This window comes from Petromyzon marinus, chromosome 55, assembly GCF_048934315.1.
Source record: "Petromyzon marinus isolate PM22_M1 ecotype Great Lakes invasive population chromosome 55, UKy_Petmar_22M1.pri1.0, whole genome shotgun sequence".
Lineage (NCBI taxonomy): Eukaryota > Metazoa > Chordata > Hyperoartia > Petromyzontiformes > Petromyzontidae > Petromyzon > Petromyzon marinus.
In genome coordinates, this window is record NC_133721.1 from 12737847 (window position 1) to 12757971 (window position 20125).

A 20125-nucleotide genomic window follows, 5' to 3' on the forward strand; every position below is an offset into this window, starting at 1 on the left:
ACACGCGCGTGTGCGTAATAGCGTGTCCACGTGCACACACGCGCGTGCGTAACAGCTGTGACGCGTGCGCGCGCAACAGCGTGCACGCGTATGCGTAACTGGGAGCCCCGTATCAGACGTTGCAAGGGATTGAGAAACCACAAAGGGCGCTGTGGTCACGGGCGCGCCCAGCCGGGCGGTCGTCTGCGCTCGCAACCGACGTGGCTCATGGGGCGCGTTGCGGGCACGGCCAACCAAAAAGACCAAAACCCACCCCCCCTCCATCCCTGGTCGCCGCCGTGTCGCCTTGACAGACCGTAGGGGCTAAGTGCTGTTAGCGAGCAACAGTGAAGCCTGGCACTGTGGCACACGTGGGGGAGTGGGTGACCAACACCACGCCCTGCGGCTGATATTTACACACCGGACCAGGTACTGAGTTAAGGCTGAGTCGACCGAAGGGAGGCCCGGGACCGGTTCGAATATCAGCGGAGTGCGTAAACCACTGCGCCGCAACGGCTTCCCACTGCGGGTTCCAAAGCTAAAGATTCCCCCCGTGTAGCCTTAACATACTGTAGGGACAAGTGCTCTTAGCGAGTAGCACTTATGAAGGCCGGCTCGGTACACGAAGGGAGGTGGGTTGGCTAGCCCCACGTCCGGCCGCCTTTGTCTCCCCAGTGGCGATGTTGATGCGATGTTTACACATCGCACCAGGGACTCATTTGAAGCTGAGTCGACCTCAGGACCGGTTCCGATAATCGTCACCGCTGTTGCCCGCGAGCGGGAATCTAACTCGGGTCGCCGCTCCACCACCGCCCGCTCCGAACGATCGCCATCACCGCCACCACAATCACAACGACACCTGGGGATAGCAAAGTATCTTAATCTCCTCTACCTGTTCACGTTTCCGACCTGTTCACATTTCCGCCGATACCTGAGTCAGAATCAGAATCTGTGATCAGAATCGGTATAAGACAAGAGGAGTGGTTCTTCACTTTTACTGGAGCCCTGAACCCCTTTTTGTTGTCAATCATTAATAATTATTTTACAATGTTAATAAATACGGAGGGGTTTAATGAAACAAAGTGAGTTGTAACTTAACCGTGCCCCTGCTCAATTTGTGTTTTCGACGATTTACCTTCCACAAAATTCTGGCTGTGTCTCGCTACCCCCAGAAAGGGCATCTCGCACTCCCGGTGGGTGCACCTCAGGTCAAGGAGAACCACTGGAAGAAAGGAATCCGATGAGCTATGAAGCTCTTTATCACAGTTGTCCAGTCGGGGTGGGTCCCACGCGGGCGTGAGTCAGATATGCGCAAAGAACGTGGAAAACTGACACACACGCACACAGTCAAGATTAGGTTTATTTAATTTATTAACTTATCAAACGTTTCACAGCTTAATCTTTACAAGTAGTGACAAAGGTACATTGGCGGTCGGGGCTATGTTTGATCTCCGTTCCACAATCGTAGCCGCCAGGCGGAGCTTGCACCGACCCGCGCCGCCAGGCGCGACGGGCAATGGTCCGCTCGGAAATCTCGCAGAAACAAGTGGACCACCTTGTGCTGGCTGGAGAGAGAGAGAGAGACGAGGGCTGTTCGCCAACGTGGAGAGGGTGGAACCGAAATGGCAGTCCTTAGAGATGGAATTTCAGCCAAATTAAGTTGAGACCCGCATTTGAACGTGATGGCGTGTGTGTGAGATCATCAACTCAATGATTCCAGTTTAATTACAGCTTCGTCTATGGGTCTTTTTGTGAGGCTGTGCCTTTGTGTGAGTCGATGGGTCTCTGTGTGAGTTTATGGGTCTGTTGTGAGTCTATGGATCTCTGTGTGAGTCTATGTGTCTTTGTGTGAGTCTGTGGGTCTCTGTTGTGAGTCCATGGATCTCTGTGTGAGTCTATGGATCTTTGTGTGAGTTTATTGGTCTCTGTGTGAGGCTATGGGTCTTTGTGTGAGTCTGTCTTTGTGTGAGTCTATGGGTCTCTGTGTGAGTCTGTGAGCCTGTGCGAGTCTGTGGGTCTCTGTGCGAGTCTGTGTGTCTCTGTGAGAGTCTGTGTGTCTCTGTGTCAGTCTATGGGTCTCTGTGCGAGTCTGTGTGTCTCTGTGCGAGTCTGTGTGTCTCTGTGTGAGTCTATGGGTCTCTGTGTGAGTCTGTGAGTCTGTGCGAGTCTGTGGATGTCTGTGCGAGTCTGTGGATTTCTGTGCGAGTCTGTGTCTCTGTGCGAGTCTGTGTGTCTCTGTGTGAGTCTATGGGTCTCTGTGTGAGTCTGTGCGTCTGTGCGAGTCTGTGGGTCTCTGTGCGAGTCTGTGTCTCTGTGTGAGTCTATGGGTCTCTGTGTGAGTCTGTGAGTCTATGCGAGTCTGTGGGTCTCTGTGCGAGTCTGTGTCTCTGTGCGAGTCTGTGTGTCTCTGTGTGAGTCTATGGGTCTCTGTGTGAGTCCCTGGTGACCGGGCAGAGAGCCCGGTGCAATCACGCTTTGGTGAACATGACCTTCGCACTCCGGAGGACTGTCATCAGTGCCGGCCTCAGGATCGCCGCCTGACCTGTCCATTGTGACCCCACTGAGCCACACGCTCACCGAGTGGCCGCGATGTCTCTCGAATCCCCGCGCGTCCGACGCGGCGGACGTTGTAAACAAATCTCGCGCCTCCTCGCGAAACTCCCTTCCCCAAAACGTTTTAAAAACAACAACAACAAAAAGAAACTCCTCGTATCGGTTCAAATGTAACTTATGTTGGGTTAGATTCTCTTCTCTACAGTAGAGTAACGTCACGTTATTATTATTACTTTTAACAACGAAACTCCTCGGAATTCCTTCCAACCGTCTCTTCCCCCACCCCCCAAACTCTTTACAAGGACAAACCTCGCTTGATTTGACACGTGCGCCACACACGCGCACACCCAATCTCATCCACCGGAACTTTGACACGCGTCGCAATGGCCATGACGTTTTTCGGGAGACCCTTTTCCGAAACCTGCCGCGTTCGGCACGCCGCGCAGGACGCGCGCCCAGAACGATCGACGGCGTTCTAGAGCAGGACCAGGAGGTTGAGACGTCTCGTCCGCAAGACGTCCAGCGAAAGACCGAAGATGCGGAACAGGGGACGCGGTCTCAGGGGGAAAGGACATTGCTGACGATGACGCGAAGATGCGGTGCGTCACCACGGCGTGAGGAGTCCTTCGTCCAGCAGTGGACTGATCATGGTTGCTCCTGCTGCTGATGATGATGATGAATAATGGATGATACCTGTATGGACACCACCCTCTACTGTACGTGGGATACACAGACAACAACAACAACTAAGCCCGCTTGTGGTGGAGGCTCCTCCACTGCCCACCCCCCAACTCCACGTTCCCATTGTCAGTAAACATCGCTGGAGCTGCCCGGGACATAGCTCCGGAAAATACCCCCCCCCCTTCTCCCTCTACCTCCTCCCGGAAACACAAATATCCCATAAGAAATGAACCCTTGCTGGGTAGCGACCAGGGCTTGAGATCAAACTACGTCCACGCTCTTCTCATTTCTGCCCGGCGGCGGCTGCTGCTGCTTCTGCTGCTTCTGCTGCTTCTGCAGATGCTGCGCTTTGAACCGCTTCTTGATGAAGGCCGCCAGGGCCTGCACGCCGTCTCTGAGGCCGTGTCCCGTCGGCACGCTGCACGCCTTCACCACCCAGTCGCGGCCCTTGCACGACTGGGCCAGGCCCAGCGCCTCGCCCACCTCGTCGGCCCCCAAGGCCCCCGGCAGGTCCTGCTTGTTGGCCATCACCACCAGGGGAGCCCCGTCGAGGTTGCTATCGCTCAGGGCCACGACCAGGGCCTCCTTGGCGTAGGGGATTCGCTCCACGTCCGCGCTGTCCACCACGAACAGGAGGCCGTCCGTGCCCGGGTAGTAGTGCGACCACATGTTCCTCAGCAGGTCCTGGCCGCCCACGTCCCACATGGAGAGGCCCGGGCTGCGGCCGCTCTGCATCACCGACTCGACGTTGAAGCCGATGGTGGGGCTCGTGGTGACCTCCTCGCCCAGCTTGAGGCGGTAGAGCATCGACGACTTCCCGGCGCCGTCCAGACCCAGGAGCAGCACCCGCGGCTGCGCCTTGTTCACCGCGCCCTTGGACGTGACAATGCCCATCGTGAAAGCGGGGATCGCACCCGTGCCTCCTGTTGTTGAGCACGCAGGGGGGTCGGGGAAGAGAGTGGGGGGGGGTGAAGGGAAATGCATCGTTGGTTGTTACTCAAGCCGTGCGTTAGCGGCGTAACGGTCTGTCTCCATCTGCTGTGATGAAGGGCCATTGCCCGAAACGTCGCTTTACTATATATACTTTGATTTCGAAGCTTCCGTGACTGCAGGAATCCATACTCTTTGGTTCTTTCGGTAAAGTCACGTAGGTAGAAAATAAAAATACATTTTATTTTTAATTTTATACCTACGTATATAGCTTGTTTTGTTTTCTTTGTAAGCCCACACACCGTGGTATGGATACGAAGAATGTTGAGTTGTGTTGTTATTTGCTCAACCACTGCCAACGCAAGCAGCATCACCACCACCACCAGCACCACCAAATAATTGAACCGAACGTCATTAAGAACCAAACAAAACTCTAGAGGGACTCTACATCGTGCGCCTTTTGGCGTCCTCTGGTTTAACAACGTTTGAGACGAGGCTCAAAAGAAAGCTGTCTCTGGTGTGGACCAATCAGTTTCAAGGACAATGCATCATATTATCAGAGTGTATTTTCTTGTTTGCATTCTGACCACAAGTATTGTGGTTAATGCAGACATGATTCCTCGTAAAAGGTTTCAGTTTGGTGTAACATCTTAACACAGCTGTTTTGTTGCCAGAAAAAAAGGGGAAAACCTATTTTCTAGACGGACTCTCTCGAGTGTGTTAAACGGATGGTCCCGTTCAGCCAGATCCGTGGTGAGTGAGCACAGCGGCGGCAACACAAACAAAAGACAAAAAAAACATCGACATTGCAGACAGCGAGGACGGCAGAGGTTCTGAAAAGATATTGAACAACTAGCAGGCGAAACGTACGCGTTAAAGCAGAACTCTCAACCGGTTTCGACATGCAGTGTCTCATCAGCAGAGTAGTAGTAGTGGTGGTAGTAGTAGTGGTGGTAGTAGTGGTAGTAGTAGTGGTGGTGGTAGTAGTGGTGGTAGTAGTAGTAGTGGTGGTAGTAGTGGTAGTAGTATTGGTGGTAGTAGTGGTGGTAGTGGTGGTGGTAGTAATGGTGGTAGTAGTGGTGGTGGTAGTAGTGGTGGTGGTGGTAGTAGTGGTGGTAATGGTGGTGGTAGTAGTGGTAGTAGTAGTGGTGGTGGTAGTAGTGGTAGTAGTAGTGGTGATAGTGGTGGTAGTGGTAGTGGTGGTAGTAGTGGTGGTAGTAGTGGTGGTAGTAGTGGTAGTGGTGGTAGTAGTGGTGGTAATGGTGGTGGTAGTAGTGGTAGTAGTAGTGGTAGTAGTAGTGGTGGTAGTAGTGGTAGTGGTGGTAGTAGTGGTGGTAATGGTGGTGGTAATAGTGGTAGTAGTAGTGGTAGTAGTAGTGGTGGTAGTAGTGGTAGTAGTAGTAGTGGTGGTGGTAGTAGTGGTAGTAGTAGTGGTGGTAGTGGTGGTAGTAGTGGTGGTAGTAGTGGTGGTAGTGGTGGTGGTAGTGGTAGTAGTAGTGGTGGTAATGGTGGTGGTAGTAGTGGTAGTAGTAGTGGTGGTGGTAGTAGTGGTGGTAGTAGTGGTAGTGGTGGTAGTAGTGGTGGTAATGGTGGTGGTAGTAGTGGTAGTAGTAGTGGTAGTAGTAGTGGTGGTAGTAGTGGTAGTAGTAGTAGTGGTGGTGGTAGTAGTGGTAGTAGTAGTGGTGGTAGTGGTGGTGGTAGTGGTGGTAGTAGTGGTGGTAGTGGTGGTGGTAGTAGTGGTGGTAGTAGTGGTGGTAGTAGTGGAAGTGGTAGTGGTGGTGGTAGTAGTGGTGGTAGTAGTGGTGGTAGTGGTGGTAGTGGTGGTAGTAGTGGTAGTAGTAGTGGTGGTAGTAGTAGTGGTGGTAGTAGTGGAAGTGGTAGTGGTGGTAGTGGTGGTGGTAGTAGTGGTGGTAGTGGTGGTAGTGGTGGTAGTAGTAGTGGTGGTAGTAGTGGAAGTGGTAGTGGTGGTAGTGGTGGTGGTAGTAGTGGTGGTAGTAGTGGTGGTAGTGGTGGTAGTGGTGGTAGTAGTGGTAGTAGTAGTGGTGGTAGTAGTAGTGGTGGTAGTAGTGGTGGTAGTGGTGGTAGTGGTGGTGGTAGCAGTGGTGGTAGTGGTGGTGGTGGTAGTAGTGGTGGTAGTGGTGGTAGTGGTGGTAGTAGTGGTAGTAGTAGTGGTGGTAGTAGTAGTGGTGGTAGTAGTGGAAGTGGTAGTGGTGGTAGTGGTGGTGGTAGTAGTGGTGGTAGTGGTGGTAGTGGTGGTAGTAGTAGTGGTGGTAGTAGTGGAAGTGGTAGTGGTGGTAGTGGTGGTGGTAGTAGTGGTGGTAGTAGTGGTGGTAGTGGTGGTAGTGGTGGTAGTAGTGGTAGTAGTAGTGGTGGTAGTAGTAGTGGTGGTAGTAGTGGTGGTAGTGGTGGTAGTGGTGGTGGTAGCAGTGGTGGTAGTGGTGGTGGTGGTAGTAGTGGTGGTAGTAGTGGTAGTGGTGGTAGTAGTGGTGGTAGTGGTGGTAGTGGTGGTGGTAGTAGTGGTGGTAGTAGTGGTAGTAGTAGTGGTGGTAGTAGTGGTGGTAGTAGTGGTGGTAGTGATGGTGGTAGTAGTGGTGGTAGTAGTGGTGGTAGTAGTGGTAGTAGTAGTGGTGGTAGTAGTGGTAGTAGTGGTGGTAGTGGTGGTAGTAGTAGTGGTGGTAGTGGTGGTGGTAGTAGTGGTGGTAGTAGTGGTAGTAGTAGTGGTGGTAGTAGTGGTAGTAGTGGTGGTAGTGGTGGTGGTAGTGGTGGTAGTAGTGGTGGTAGTAGTGGTAGTAGTAGCGGTGGTAGTAGTGGTGGTAGTGGTGGTAGTAGTGGTAGTAGTGGTGGTAGTAGTAGTGGTGGTAGTAGTGGTGGTAGTAGTGGTAGTAGTAGTGGTGGTAGTAGTGGTGGTAGTAGTGGTAGTGGTGGTAGTGGTGGTGGTAGTAGTGGCGGTATTAGTGGTGGTAGTGGTGGTAGTAGTGGTAGTAGTAGTGGTGGTAGTAGTGGTAGTAGTAGTGGTGGTAGTGGTGGTGGTAGTGTTAGTGGTGGTGGTAGTGGTGGTGGTAGTGGTAGTAGTAGTGGTGCTAGTGGTGGTGGTAGTGGTAGTAGTGGTGGTAGTGGTGGTGGTAGTGGTGGTAGTAGTGGTAGTAGTAGTGGTGGTAGTGGTGGTGGTAGTAGTGGTAGTAGTAGTGGTGGTAGTAGTAGTAGTGGTGGTAGTAGTAGTAGTGGTGGTAGTGGTGGTGGTAGTGGTAGTAGTAGTAGTGGTGGTAGTAGTAGTGGTAGTAGCAGTGGTAGTAGTGGTGGTAGTAGTGGTGGTAGTAGTGGTGGTAGTGGTGGTGGTAGTGGTGGTGGTAGTGGTGGTAGTGGTGGTGGTAGTGGTAGTAGTAGTGGTGGTAGTGGTGGTGGTGGTAGTAGTAGTGGTGGTGGTAGTAGTGGTGGTAGTAGTGGTGGTGGTGGTGGTGGTAGTAGTAGTGGTAGTAGTAGTGGTAGTAGTAGTGGTGGTGGTAGTGGTGGTAGTAGTGGTGGTAGTGGTGGTAGTGGTAGTAGTAGTGGTGGTAGTGGTGGTAGTGGTGGTGGTAGTAGTAGTGGTAGTGGTGGTGGTGGTAGTAGTGGTGGTAGTAGTGGTGGTGGTAGTGGTGGTAGTAGTGGTAGTAGTAGTGGTAGTAGTAGTGGTGGTGGTAGTGGTGGTAGTAGTGGTGGTAGTGGTGGTGGTGGTAGTGGTGGTGGTGGTAGTAGTAGTGGTAGTAGTAGTGGTAGTAGTAGTGGTGGTGGTAGTGGTGGTGGTGGTAGTGGTGGTGGTAGTAGTGGTGGTAGTAGTGGTGGTGGTGGTGGTAGTAGTGGTGGTAGTAGTAGTGGTAGTAGTGTTGGTGGTAGTGGTAGTGGTGGTGGTGGTAGTGGTGGTGGTAGTGGTGGTAGTGGTGGTGGTAGTAGTGGTAGTGGTGGTAGTAGTAGTAGTGGTGGTGGTAGTGGTGGTGGTAGTGGTGGTGGTGGTAGTGGTGGTGGTGGTAGTGGTGGTGGTGGTAGTGGTGGTAGTGGTGGTGGTAGTAGTGGTGGTGGTAGTGGTGGTGGTGGTAGTGGTGGTGGTGGTAGTAGTGGTAGTAGTGGTGGTAGTGGTGGTAGTGGTGGTGGTAGTAGTGGTAGTAGTGGTGGTAGTAGTGGTGGTGGTAGTGGTGGTGGTGGTAGTGGTGGTGGTGGTAGTGGTGGTAGTGGTGGTGGTAGTAGTGGTGTTAGTAGTGGTAGTAGTAGTGGTGGTAGTAGTGGTGGTGGTAGTGGTGGTGGTGGTAGTGGTGGTGGTGGTGGTGGTGGTAGTGGTGGTAGTGGTGGTGGTAGTAGTGGTGGTAGTGGTGGTAGTAGTAGTGGTGGTAGTGGCGGTGGTAGTAGTGGTGGTAGTAGTGGTAGTAGTAGTGGTGGTAGTAGTGGTAGTAGTGGTGGTAGTGGTGGTGGTGGTAGTGGTGGTAGTAGTGGTGGTGGTGGTCGATGCTATCCAACAAAAATGGCCCACAAAGCGAGACCGCACGAGGAGACAACCGCCTGCCGAGTAGCGCACACAGCACACACAGCACACACACAGTACACACACAGAACACACAATACACACACAGTACACACACTCAGTACACACACAGCACACACAGTACACACACAGTACACACACAGCACACCCACACAGTACACACACAGCACACACACAGTACACACACAGCACACCCACACAGTACACACACAGCACACACACAGTACACACACAGCACACCCACACAGTACACATACAGTACACACACAGCACACACACAGTACACACACAGTACATACACAGCACACCCACACAGTACACACACAGCACCCACACAGTACACACACAGTACACACACTCAGTACACACACAGCACACACAGTACACACACAGCACCCACACAGTACACACACAGCACACACAGCACCCACACAGTACACACACAGTACACACACTCAGTACACACACAGCACACACAGTACACACACAGCACCCACACAGTACACACACAGCACACACATAGTACCCACACAGTACACACACAGCGCACACATAGTACACACACAGTACACACACAGCACACCCACACAGTACACACACAGCACACACACAGCACACACACAGTACATACACAGCACACCCACACAGTACACACACAGTACACACACAGCACACACACAGTACACACACTCAGTACACACAGCACACACACAGTACACACACAGCACACACACAGTACACACAGTACACACACAGTACACACACACACACAGTACACACACTCAGTGCACACACACAGTACACACACAGTACACACACTCAGTACACACACACAGCACACCCACACAGTACACACACAGTACACACACAGCATACACACAGTACACACACAGTACACACACACACACACAATACACACACTCAGTGCACACACACAGTACACACTCAGTAAACACACGCAGTACACACACACAGTACACACACAAAGTACACACACGCAGTACACACACAAAGTACACACAGTACACATAGTAACACACACAGTACACACAGCACGTACACACAGCACACACACAGTACACGTACACAGTAACACACACACGGTACACACACGCAGTACAATATTGTCCCACGTCCGGTCGCATAGCCGGATGTCGAGTGAATTCAAACCGCATCGAGGAGGTAACTTTGAGTAGAAGTTGGGTAGCCGCGTGTACAGAGAAGCCGCACAAACAGAACCCCCCATAGGGCGAGGGAGTCGTTGTACTCCAGCTGTAATAATCATGATGATGATAAATGATATATGCTCTAATGGCATTTGTCCGGGAAAGCGTCTCAAGACAAATGTTAAGGAGGGTCTTGCAATGGACTTGTTTGACCCCATGGCACGCACGAGTTCCGTGTTATGATGGAGTATGATTGGCGTGGAGCGGTGGCGCAGTGGTTAGCGCACTTTGCTATGAATCCCCAGTGGCCTGCTGTGCTCGATTTCCCAACCACGGCTATCAACAGCGGCGAGTGATATCTGTGCACCGTTTCTGCGTCTCTCCCCTCCCACCTCCTTCACCAACCCGCACTGACCAGCGGGGTGAAGTATGGTCACTTAACCCCCCATAACCCACACTGCGTGGGGAGGCCTTCATCCTGAAACGGATTAGCTAAGAACTGTTCGTAAAGAAATCCAAAGACAAAGATGTCCCCGTGCAGCCTACATCACAGGGTTGACTGCGTGTTAACCGTGGCTGGGAGTTGAACTCGTGTTAAAATCCGGATTTGGGTAGCACAATGGGTCTGAACACGCACACAACAATCGAAACTTCCCACGTTAGGTTAACACGTCGTAAGCTTTCGCGACCAATATTATCCATAATAGAGGGTGGGGGGGGGTTTGGGTAGGATCGCGTAAATGTATAAATGTGTCGTTAAAACCCGCCACCACCCGACACAGCCAACTAGTAAGGGGTTGTCACGTAAACAGAACGTGGCCAATTCGTCACTAGTACAGCACACCCGTTGTGTGTTGGCTTGGCTCTCCAACACACAACCGGTGTGCTGTACTAGTGACGAATTGGCACGCTCTGTTTACGTGACACCCCACGTTTATCCTTGAGCAGGATGTTGGGCGAAGCGACGATGTTAGAGAGAGAGAGAGACATTCCGGCACAGCGCATCGCATCGCTGGAGTGGCCTTGTGACCATTTGGTGTTCGCCGTGGTTGGGAATCGAACCCGGGGAGGTGGCAACCGCTGCGTCCATCGCTCTCACCAACCACAACAAGCGACAAATGAACTCCCGCATAGCCTTTGACGGACTGTTGGGGCAAGTGTTGTTTGCGAGCACCTATGAAGGCCGGCACGGCACACGAGAGAGGGGGGTGGGTGGTCAGAACCACGCCCGACCGCTTTTGTCTCACCCATTGGCGATGATTTACACACCGCGCCAGGTACTCATTTAAGGCTGAGTCGACCTTGGGGAGGCCCAAACATTCGTCACCGATATTGGCCGTGAGCAGGGGATCGAACCCGGGTCCAGCCAGCGGTGGTGGTAAGCGCAGCGGGCTGACCACTGCGCCGCCGCTACCATCGAACACATCACAGCTACACACGCATGTCGTACATCATACGTACGCGGATGTCAATGCAGGAATGTCGTCCGCAGCAATGGTAGTTGCTGAAATGAGCCGAGCCTTCGGTGTGTGTATTTATATATAGAGAGAGAGAGACAGCCCAGGTGTGTGTTTATATATAGAGAGACAGCCCAGGTGTGTGTTTATTTATAGAGAGAGAGAGACAGCCCAGGTGTGTGTTTATATATAAAGACAGCCCAGGTATATATATAGAGAGAGACAGCCGAGGTGTGTGTTTATATATAGAGAAAGACAGCCCAGGTATATATATAGAGAGACAGCCCAGGTGTGTGTTTATATATAGAGAAAGACAGCCCAGGTATATATATAGAGAGACAGCCCAGGTGTGTGTTTGTATAGATAGAGACAGCCCAGGTGTGTGTTTATATATAGATAGAGAGAGACAGCCCAGGTGTGTGTTTATATATAGAGAAAGACAGCCCAGGTGTGTGTTTAAATATAAAGACAGCCCAGGTATATATAGAGAGACAGCCCAGGTGTGTGCGTGTGTGTGGAGTGAGCCCAGCGCCAGTCTGCGGCGATCGGCAAGCGTCTACCTAGGTATATACCAAGGTGCGGTGCGTGTCTCTGTACGCGTGCGTGTGATTGTGACCCACCCACGCTCTCTGTCGTGTCACTCAGCCGCCCCTGTCGCTATCAGCGCCCCCACTGAACCCTATTCCACCACATGGGGCCTTTACCGGTCAAAGTCAAGGGACAGGGGGGAGGAAGGGGTGGTCGTGAAAGTGGTGGGGTAGTGTCTGTGTGTGTGTCTGTGTGTGTGTGTCCGTGTGCGTGGGGAGCGGTAGTGTAGTGGTTAGCGCTACGCTGCGCTACGAACCCGGCGACCCGAGTTCGATTCCCTCTCGCGGCCAGCACCGTTGCATTAGCCACCCGTCGCTGAACCGGTCCTGGGCCTCCCCGAGGTCGACTCAGCCTTAATTGAGTACCTGGTGCGGTGTGTAAACAAAAAAATGCATTGCCGTGCCGGCCTTCATAAGTGCTCGCTAACAGCACTTGCCTCAACAGTCTGTTGAGGCTACACGGGAAATCTTTGTGGGCAAGGGAAGAACCAGTCATTTGAGTCAACCAAGACCGGTGCAGATAATCGTCACTGGTGTTGGTGACCGTGAGCGGGACTCGAACTCGGGCGGCTGGGTTCGTAGCGCAGCGCGCTAATCACTACACTACCGCGCCTAGTGCGCGGTGCAAATATCGTCACTAGGGAGACAAAGGCGGCCGGGCGTGGTGCTGGCCACCCACCCCTTCGTGTGCCGTGCAGGCCTTCAGAGAGACTGCTTGCTCGCTCACAGCACTTTTACCCAAAATCCTGGTAGAGGCTTTGTCGTTGGCAGGGTGTGTGGGCTGGGTGTGTGGGCAGGCTGTGTGTGTGTGGCTGTGTGTGTGAGCAGGGTGTGTGTGTGTGGCTATGTGTGTGTGTGGCTGTGTGTGTGTGGCTTCAGGTCTTCTCGGCCACGGTCATTCCCTCCCTTCTTTACGCTTGCGAAACGTGGACCCCCCTAATGGAACATCTTCGCCGGTTAGAAACATTTAGGCTGACCTGCCTACGATCCATCCTGGGTTTAACCAGACTGGATTGTGTGAGGAGCTCACAAATCCTTGAAAGATCTGGGCAGGGTCCCATCGGTGAGCTCCTCCGGCAGGCAAGGCTGAGATGGCTGGGTCATGTAGCCCGCATGCCCAGCCACCGCATGCCGAAACAGCTTTTGTTTGGCCGGATTGAGGGGGCTAAGCGGGCGCGGCACGGGCTAGAGAAGAGATGGAGTGATGTGGTACAGGAGGACGTGGAGCTGAGTGGACTTGCCGATGACTGGTACCAGCGGTGTCAAGATCGGCCTCTGTGGAGGAGGCTCGTGAAGAATGCTACTGGGCAGTTGGAGGCAGTCGCCCTCCAACAACAACGGAGGGCGGAGGAGCGACGCTCACAACAGCGAGCGGAGCGCCGGGTGGCTAAAGCACAGCAGGTTGGCACAGTAGGGGGCACAGGTGGTGCATCAGCCAGTCATCTCAGTCAGTCGACCCGTGGCACCTGGGTCTGCCCCGTGACCTCCTGCCAGCGGGCGTTCGACACTTCACGTGGCCTCAGGGTGCACATAGCCTGGCACAAGCGTCGTGGTGACGTCACCGCCACTTAGTGGCGAATGGCGGTTGTTGTTGTTGTTGTGTGGCTGTGTGTGTGTGTGGCTGTGTGTGTGTGTGGGCAGGCTGTGTGGCTGTGAGTGTGTGTGGGCAGGGTGTGTGGGTTGGGTGTGTGGCTGTGTGTGTGGCTGTGTGTGTGAGCAGGGTGTGTGGCTGTGAGTGTGTGTGGGGAGGGTGTGTGGGTTGGGTGTGTGGCTGTGTGTGTGTGTGGGCAGGCTGTGTGGGTTGGGTGTGTAGCTGTGAGTGTGTGTGAGCAGGGTGTGTGGCTGTAAGTGTGGGGGAATGTGTGGAGCGGTGGTGTTGCGCTGCAAAGCACGGCGAGCCGAAATCGATTCCCGCTCACGCCTTCTCCGAACCGGTCCTGGGGTTGAGTCACCCTTCAAAGGAGTAGGCGGTGTGCTGTGTCAACATCGTCACTGGGAAGACAAAGGCGACGGGGCGTGGTGCTGGCCACCCACTCCCGACGCGTACCGTGCCGGCCTTCAGAGGTGCCCGCTAACAGCACTTGCCCCCCACAAGTCTATTAAGGGGTATCTTTGTCTTTGTGTTCATAGTTGTGTAGGTGTGTGTGTAGGTGTGTATGTGTGTAGGTGTGTGTAGGTGTGTGTGTGTAGGTGTGTGTAGGTGTGTGTAGGTGTGTGTGTGTAGGTGTGTGTAGGTGTGTGTGTGTAGGTGTGTGTAGGTGTGTGTGTAGGTGTGTGTAGGCGTGTGTGTAGGTGTGTGTGTGCAGGTGTGTTTAGGTGTGTGTAGGTGTGTGTGTAGGTGTGTGTAGGTGTGTGTAGGTGTGTGTGTAGGTTGTGGGGAGCGATAGTGGCGCTTTTAGCGCGCTACGCTAAGAACTTGGAGACCCGGATTCAATTCCTGCTCACGGCCAACACCCAGTGACGATTATCTGAACCGGTCCCGGGCCTCCCCTAGGTCGACTCAGCCTCAAATTAGTACCTGGTGCGGTGTGTAAACATTGCCACTAGGGAGACAAAGGCGGTCGGGCGTGGTGCTGGCCACCCACCCCCTCGTGTACCGTTCCGGCCTTCATAGGTGCTCGCAAACAGCACTTGCCCCTACAGTCTGTTAAGGCTATATGGGGGATCATTGTTTTGTTTGTTTGTGTGTGTAGGTGTACACCCAGGACCCCATTCCAACCTAAAGTGGCCTGGTCTCAGTTATCTGATGAAAGTTGCAAGCGAGAATTTCATAATAAAGGTTTTGGGTTAGATCGCGTTATTTATAAATGTGTCGTAACTCTCCACCACCCGACACGGCCAATCAGCAAAAAAAAGTGTCACGTTGACAAAAGACAAATAATTCACTACTTTAGCCCACCGGTGTGTTGAAGAGTGAATCCACAACATTTACAGTTTGAGTACGACGTTTCGCTGGTAAATACATCCAGCATCATCGGGCAATTCGCCAGAATGGTAAAGCCCTAGCTTGCTCCCAGTTTTAAATAGAGCAGCAGGGTGACGTCTGACAGCTACAGGCTTAGTGCGGCCTGGAAGCGTATTATTAAATAATACACATTACATTTTGATTTAAAGCTTTCGTGACTGCAGTAATTCATGTTCTTGGCTCTTTCGGTGGAGTCGCGTTGGGGGGAAGCAATAGAATAATAAAATATATATTTGTTGTTTTGTTGTTTCCCTTCAGCGTGGCTTTGCTGAGGGAGCTAAGAATATGAATGCACATTACAATTCCTTATAGGGGAAAGACATACTAATTAACGGATTACTAACATAGCATATAATCACTAACACACATTACAATTAATTACTAATCTACAACTCATTACTAATCATAATCATTGACTGATTACTAATCGATTATATAATTACAATACCCCACCTCCGCCTCTAATCACTGCACCTGATATGAGTTAAATGATGACGTCACCCTGCTGCTCTATTTAAAACCGGGAGCAAGCGAGGGCTTTACCATTCTGACGAATTGCCCAATGATGCTGGATGTATTTACCAGCGAAATGTCGTACTCAAACTGTAAATGTTGTGGATTCACTCTTCAACACACCGGTGGGCTAAAGTAGTGAATTATTTGTCTTTTGTCAACGTGACACTTTTTTTTGCTGATTGGCCATGTCGGGTGGTGGAGGGTTACGACACATTTATAAATAACGCGATCTAACCCAAAAACCTTTATTATGAATAATATTGGTCGCGAAAGCCTACGTGTTAAACTGAGAATTTCATCATCGGGTGCGGCTGGGGTTGGCATCGTCCCTGACTCCTCCTCATGTCGAGGGTAAATGGGCGAGGTTTAGGACTGTGACTCATGCAGTTGCAATGGCTGCTTTGGGTACGCGGTCCAGACCTCCCCAGAGACCCTGGCTGACAGAGGAGGTGTTCAGGATGGTTGAGAAAAAGCCCACTGTCATCGGCTACAGAATCCCACGTCAGAGAATGAGGAGGCTTACCGCAGCCTTCGCTCAAAGGTTTGGAGAGCCGTGAGGCGCTGCAAGGATGGGTGGTGGTCGTGGATGGCTGAGGAGATGGAGTCTGCCTCAGTGGCCCGCGATCACAAATTTCTATTTAACTCCATCAAAAAAGTAACCTGCAGCGCCACACCTATTACCATCATTAGGGGAAAAAACAGAGATCCAATGTCCGACCCCCAGGAACAGGTTTGCAGATTTGCTGAGCATTTCTGTGAAGTCCTGGGGGAGGGGAAATCCCTCAGCTAGGAAAACATCGTGGCACAAAGTGGGGATGATCCTGCTGAGGCTGTGGTGCCTCAAATATTGGAGGAAGTCACCCCCTGTGAGTGGCTGGCTGAGGTGCCATCTGTTGAGGAAGTACTGAAGGTGATCCAAAGTCTGAGAACAGGAAAAGCACCGGGCAGAGATGATCTCCCAAGTGAAATGCTGAGGGAGGGTGGCGTTTGTGCACAGACTGCCTTATATGACATCATAACAACAGTCTGGACCACTGGATGGGTTCCGCAGGATTGGAAGGATGCCCTGGTGGTCCCCCTCTTTAAGAAGGGAGACCGCACAGACTGTAACAACTACAGGGGCATCTCACTCCTCAGTGTGCCAGGAAAGGTCCTGGCAAGGATTATTCAACATCGCTTTGCCAGGCACGCTGAAGAGAGGCTTGTGGAGCCCCAATGCGGTTTCAGGAAAGGGCGGTCCTGCACAGATGCCATATTTTCTGTCCGTCTGCTACAGCAGAGTTATAGGGAATTCCAGCAAGACCTACATCTCTACTTTATTGACCTGGTCAAGGCCTATGATACCATCAGTAGGCCTGGGCTCTGGGTTGTTCTTCGTGCTTTTGGAGTTCCTGACCCTCTGCTCACGATCATTAAGGACCTTCATGATGGTGAGCGGGCCCGGGTAAAACTACGTGGCCGGGAGTCAGAGCCATTCCCTGTACACCTTGGGGTGCGACAGGGATGTCCTCTGGCTCCCACATTATTTAACATCTAGTTTGACTACGTAGTTCGTGAAGCCTTCAATAGCTGTACCGGGGGAATCTCCATTTGGTACAGATATAATGGGAGGCTGATCGATACCCGGGTGCGGTCAAGGGATGGCTCCCTATTGCTCAACCACGTTATGTATGCCGATGATTTGGTAATAGCTGCTCATTCAGAGGAGGAGTTGGAGACGCTGCTGCTGAGACTGGAGCGTGCCACTAAGAGATGGGGCCTTACCATCAGCCCCACCAAAACTAAGCACCTGCCTGGTTATTTTGTACCATCGGACACTCCACCCCCACAACTCTCAATCGGTGATGGGGCAGTTGTGGAGAGAGTGGAGAGTTTCCCATACCTGGGCAGTGTGCTTATGACCGGCTCCAGTTTAACAGCAGAGGTCTCACTCCGAATCAGTCGAGCGGCAATCTCTTTTCATCGGTTGCGTAACGCTGTGTGGAAGCTACCTGGTCTGTCGCTCCGCACTAAACTTCAGGTCTTCTCGATCCATCCTGGGTTTAACCAGGCTGGATTGTGTGAGCTTACAAATCCTTGAAAGATCTGGGCACGGTCCCATTGGTGAGCTCCTCCGATAGGCAAGGCTGCGTTGGCTGGGTCATGTAGCCCGCATGCCCAGCGACCGCATGCCGAAACAGCTTTTGTTCGGCCGGATCGAGGGGGCTAAACGGGCGCGGCACGGACTAGAGAAGAGATGGAGTGATGTGGTACAGGAGGACGTGGAGCTGAGTGGACTTGCCGATGACTGGTACCAGCGGTGTCAAGATCGGCCTCTGTGGAGGAGGCTCGTGAAGGACGCTACTGGGCAGTTGGAGGCAGTCGCCCTTCAACAACAACGGAGGGCGGAGGAGGGACGCTCACAACAACGAGCGGAGCGACGGGTGGCTAATGCACAGCAGGTTGGCACAGTAGGGGGCACAGGTGGTGCACCAGCCAGTCATCTCAGTCAGTCGACCCGTGGCATCTGGGTCTGCCGCGTGACCTCCTGCCCGCGGGCGTTCGACACTTCACGTGGCCTCAAGGTGCACATGGCCTGGCACAAGCGTCGTGGTGACGTCACCGCCACTTAGTGGCGAATGGCGGTTGTTGTTGTAGCTGTGTGTAGGTATGTGTGTAGGTGTGTGTGTGTATGTGTGTGTAGGTATGTGTGTGTAGGTGTGTGTAGGTATGTGTATGTAGGTGTGTGTGTAGGTGTGTGTGTGTGTCGGTGTGTGGAGGCGGGGTTTGTAAACATCTCGGCTATGGCCAACCCACCCTCTTAAGATGTTTTTCTTCTTCATGTTTTTGTTTGTTGCGGTTGCACCCGATTCAAGAACCGAATGGCTCACAGGGCTTCTAATAAATGGACTGATCTGAATTAATAAAATGAACTGAACCTTAGCGTGCCGTTCCGGCCTACATGGATGCTTGCTAACTGCACTCTCCTCTGCAGCCTGTTAAAGGCCATACGGGAGATCTGTGTCTTTGTTTTGTGTAGGGGTTGTCTGTGCGTGAGCGTGAGACAAAGGCGCTGCTCTGACATTAATAGGTGGTGCCGAACAGCACTCGCTCAACATTCTGTGTCGGCTACACGGGAGATCTTTCTCTGTGCCTAGGTATGCAAACTACCAGCGCGAGCTTCTCTATTAATACCCCGATGACCATGTGACCCGGAATGTGTCCCATCTCATACTTCCAGGTATGAGATGTGACACAACAGGCGCTCGCTAACAACGCTTGCCCCCAAAAGTCTGTACGGCTATAGGGGACATCTTTGTCTTTTGTGTGTAGGTGTGAATGGCTTTGCGTAGATGTGTGTGTGTGAGGAACGGTGGCTACGAACCTGGCGACTCGAGCTCGACTCGCCGATCGCGACAGATAGTGGCGAATCTAGGGGCCATCCCTAGACTGACTCACTCTTAAATGGATACCTCGTGCGGTGTGTAAACATCAGCACTGGGGGAGACAAAGGCTGTCAGGCGTGGCCGTGCCGGCCTTCATAGGTGCTGCTCGCCAACAGCACTTGCCCCGACAGTCTGTTAAAGGCTATACGGGGGGGGTCACTGGTGTCTTTGCGTGCCTATGATACAATGGGGGGGGGGGGGGGGGGGCACGGGTGCTGCATCTGCCATCACCTGGGTCTGTTCCACGAGCCTTCCACGCCACTTGACCCACGCGCGCACAGGCAAGCCCCTTGTGTGCTCAGCCACTGCGTGGTCACGGGGGATGATTGACCACCACGTTGGTCAGTGATGACGTATGGTCAACCCCCCACCCCCCACCATGACTGACACGGCGCGATTGAATCCTTCACCCAGCAGTGGACTAATCATGGCTGATGACGATAATCCAAATAAGCGAAGCCTGCCTTGCCCACTTACAATTGTACCCACCCACATTGATTAGCGTGGTGAAGTATGGTCAACACCCCCCCCCCTATTCCCCCTCCCCCCATGACTGACACAGCTGGTCAGTGACGTCATAGGCCCGCCGATGAATGTTGCTGCACTGCACTCTCTGCTCACACCACGTGCCCCCCCCTCTCCGCGACAGCCTTTAACCACTATTGTTTTTTTAATTTAATTTACCAGGTCAGGCACATGACTGAGTTACGTAAGTCGCTCTTTTCCAGAAGCGTCCTGGCGATCACAAACGATAGCTCAACGAAGTTGGCGTCTTAGCATCATCATCATCACCGTGTGGAGATGCATAGCAGCAGCGAAATACGCTTAAACGCGTGACGCTGAATCTAAATGTGGAGGGGGAAAACCCGGAGGTTCCGGAGAAAAATCCACGCGACCACGGGGAGAGAGACACACACGCACATTCCAAATGTACAGCAGCAGGCGTCAGGGTCGGGGATCGAACACCCGACCTCCTGTGTACCAGGAGAGGTAGTTAACGTCTCCTAGCCACCGTGATGATGATGAGAGACACGCACACTCCAAATGTACAGCAGCAGGCGTGAGGGTCGGGGGTCGAACCCACGACCTCCTATGTACCAGGACAGGTAGTAAACATCTCCTAGCCACCGTGCCGCCCATAGCACCCGTTACGCAACAGCGATGGCCACCCAATCCCCAAGCACTTTATCCAGGCTCAAAGCCCTGCTTAGCTTCTCCACCCTGACCAATTCGGGCGTATTCCTTGTGATTAAGGTCACAGGCGCATGCTCAGAGCATGATGGGTGTTGCTTTTGGCGCAGCCTTTATGGATGGATCTTAAAGCTATTCTTGGCTTGCGTGAGCTATCGTATATGT

The 20125-nt window shown here is 52.7% G+C and overlaps 1 protein-coding gene across 1 annotated transcript; it reads right to left on the reverse strand.

The window, feature by feature from the left end:
- Positions 1 to 1303: 1303 nt before the first annotated feature.
- Positions 1304 to 12139, reverse strand: LOC116954578 (uncharacterized). Its single transcript, XM_032975219.2, has 2 exons — positions 11281 to 12139; positions 1304 to 4136 (listed from the first exon to the last, which is right to left on the reverse strand). Exon 2 carries the CDS (start codon positions 4105 to 4107, stop codon positions 3475 to 3477), a length of 633 nt encoding a protein of 210 aa, XP_032831110.1. The 5' UTR covers positions 4108 to 4136; positions 11281 to 12139; the 3' UTR covers positions 1304 to 3474.
- Between the last annotated feature and the right edge of the window lie 7986 nt (positions 12140 to 20125).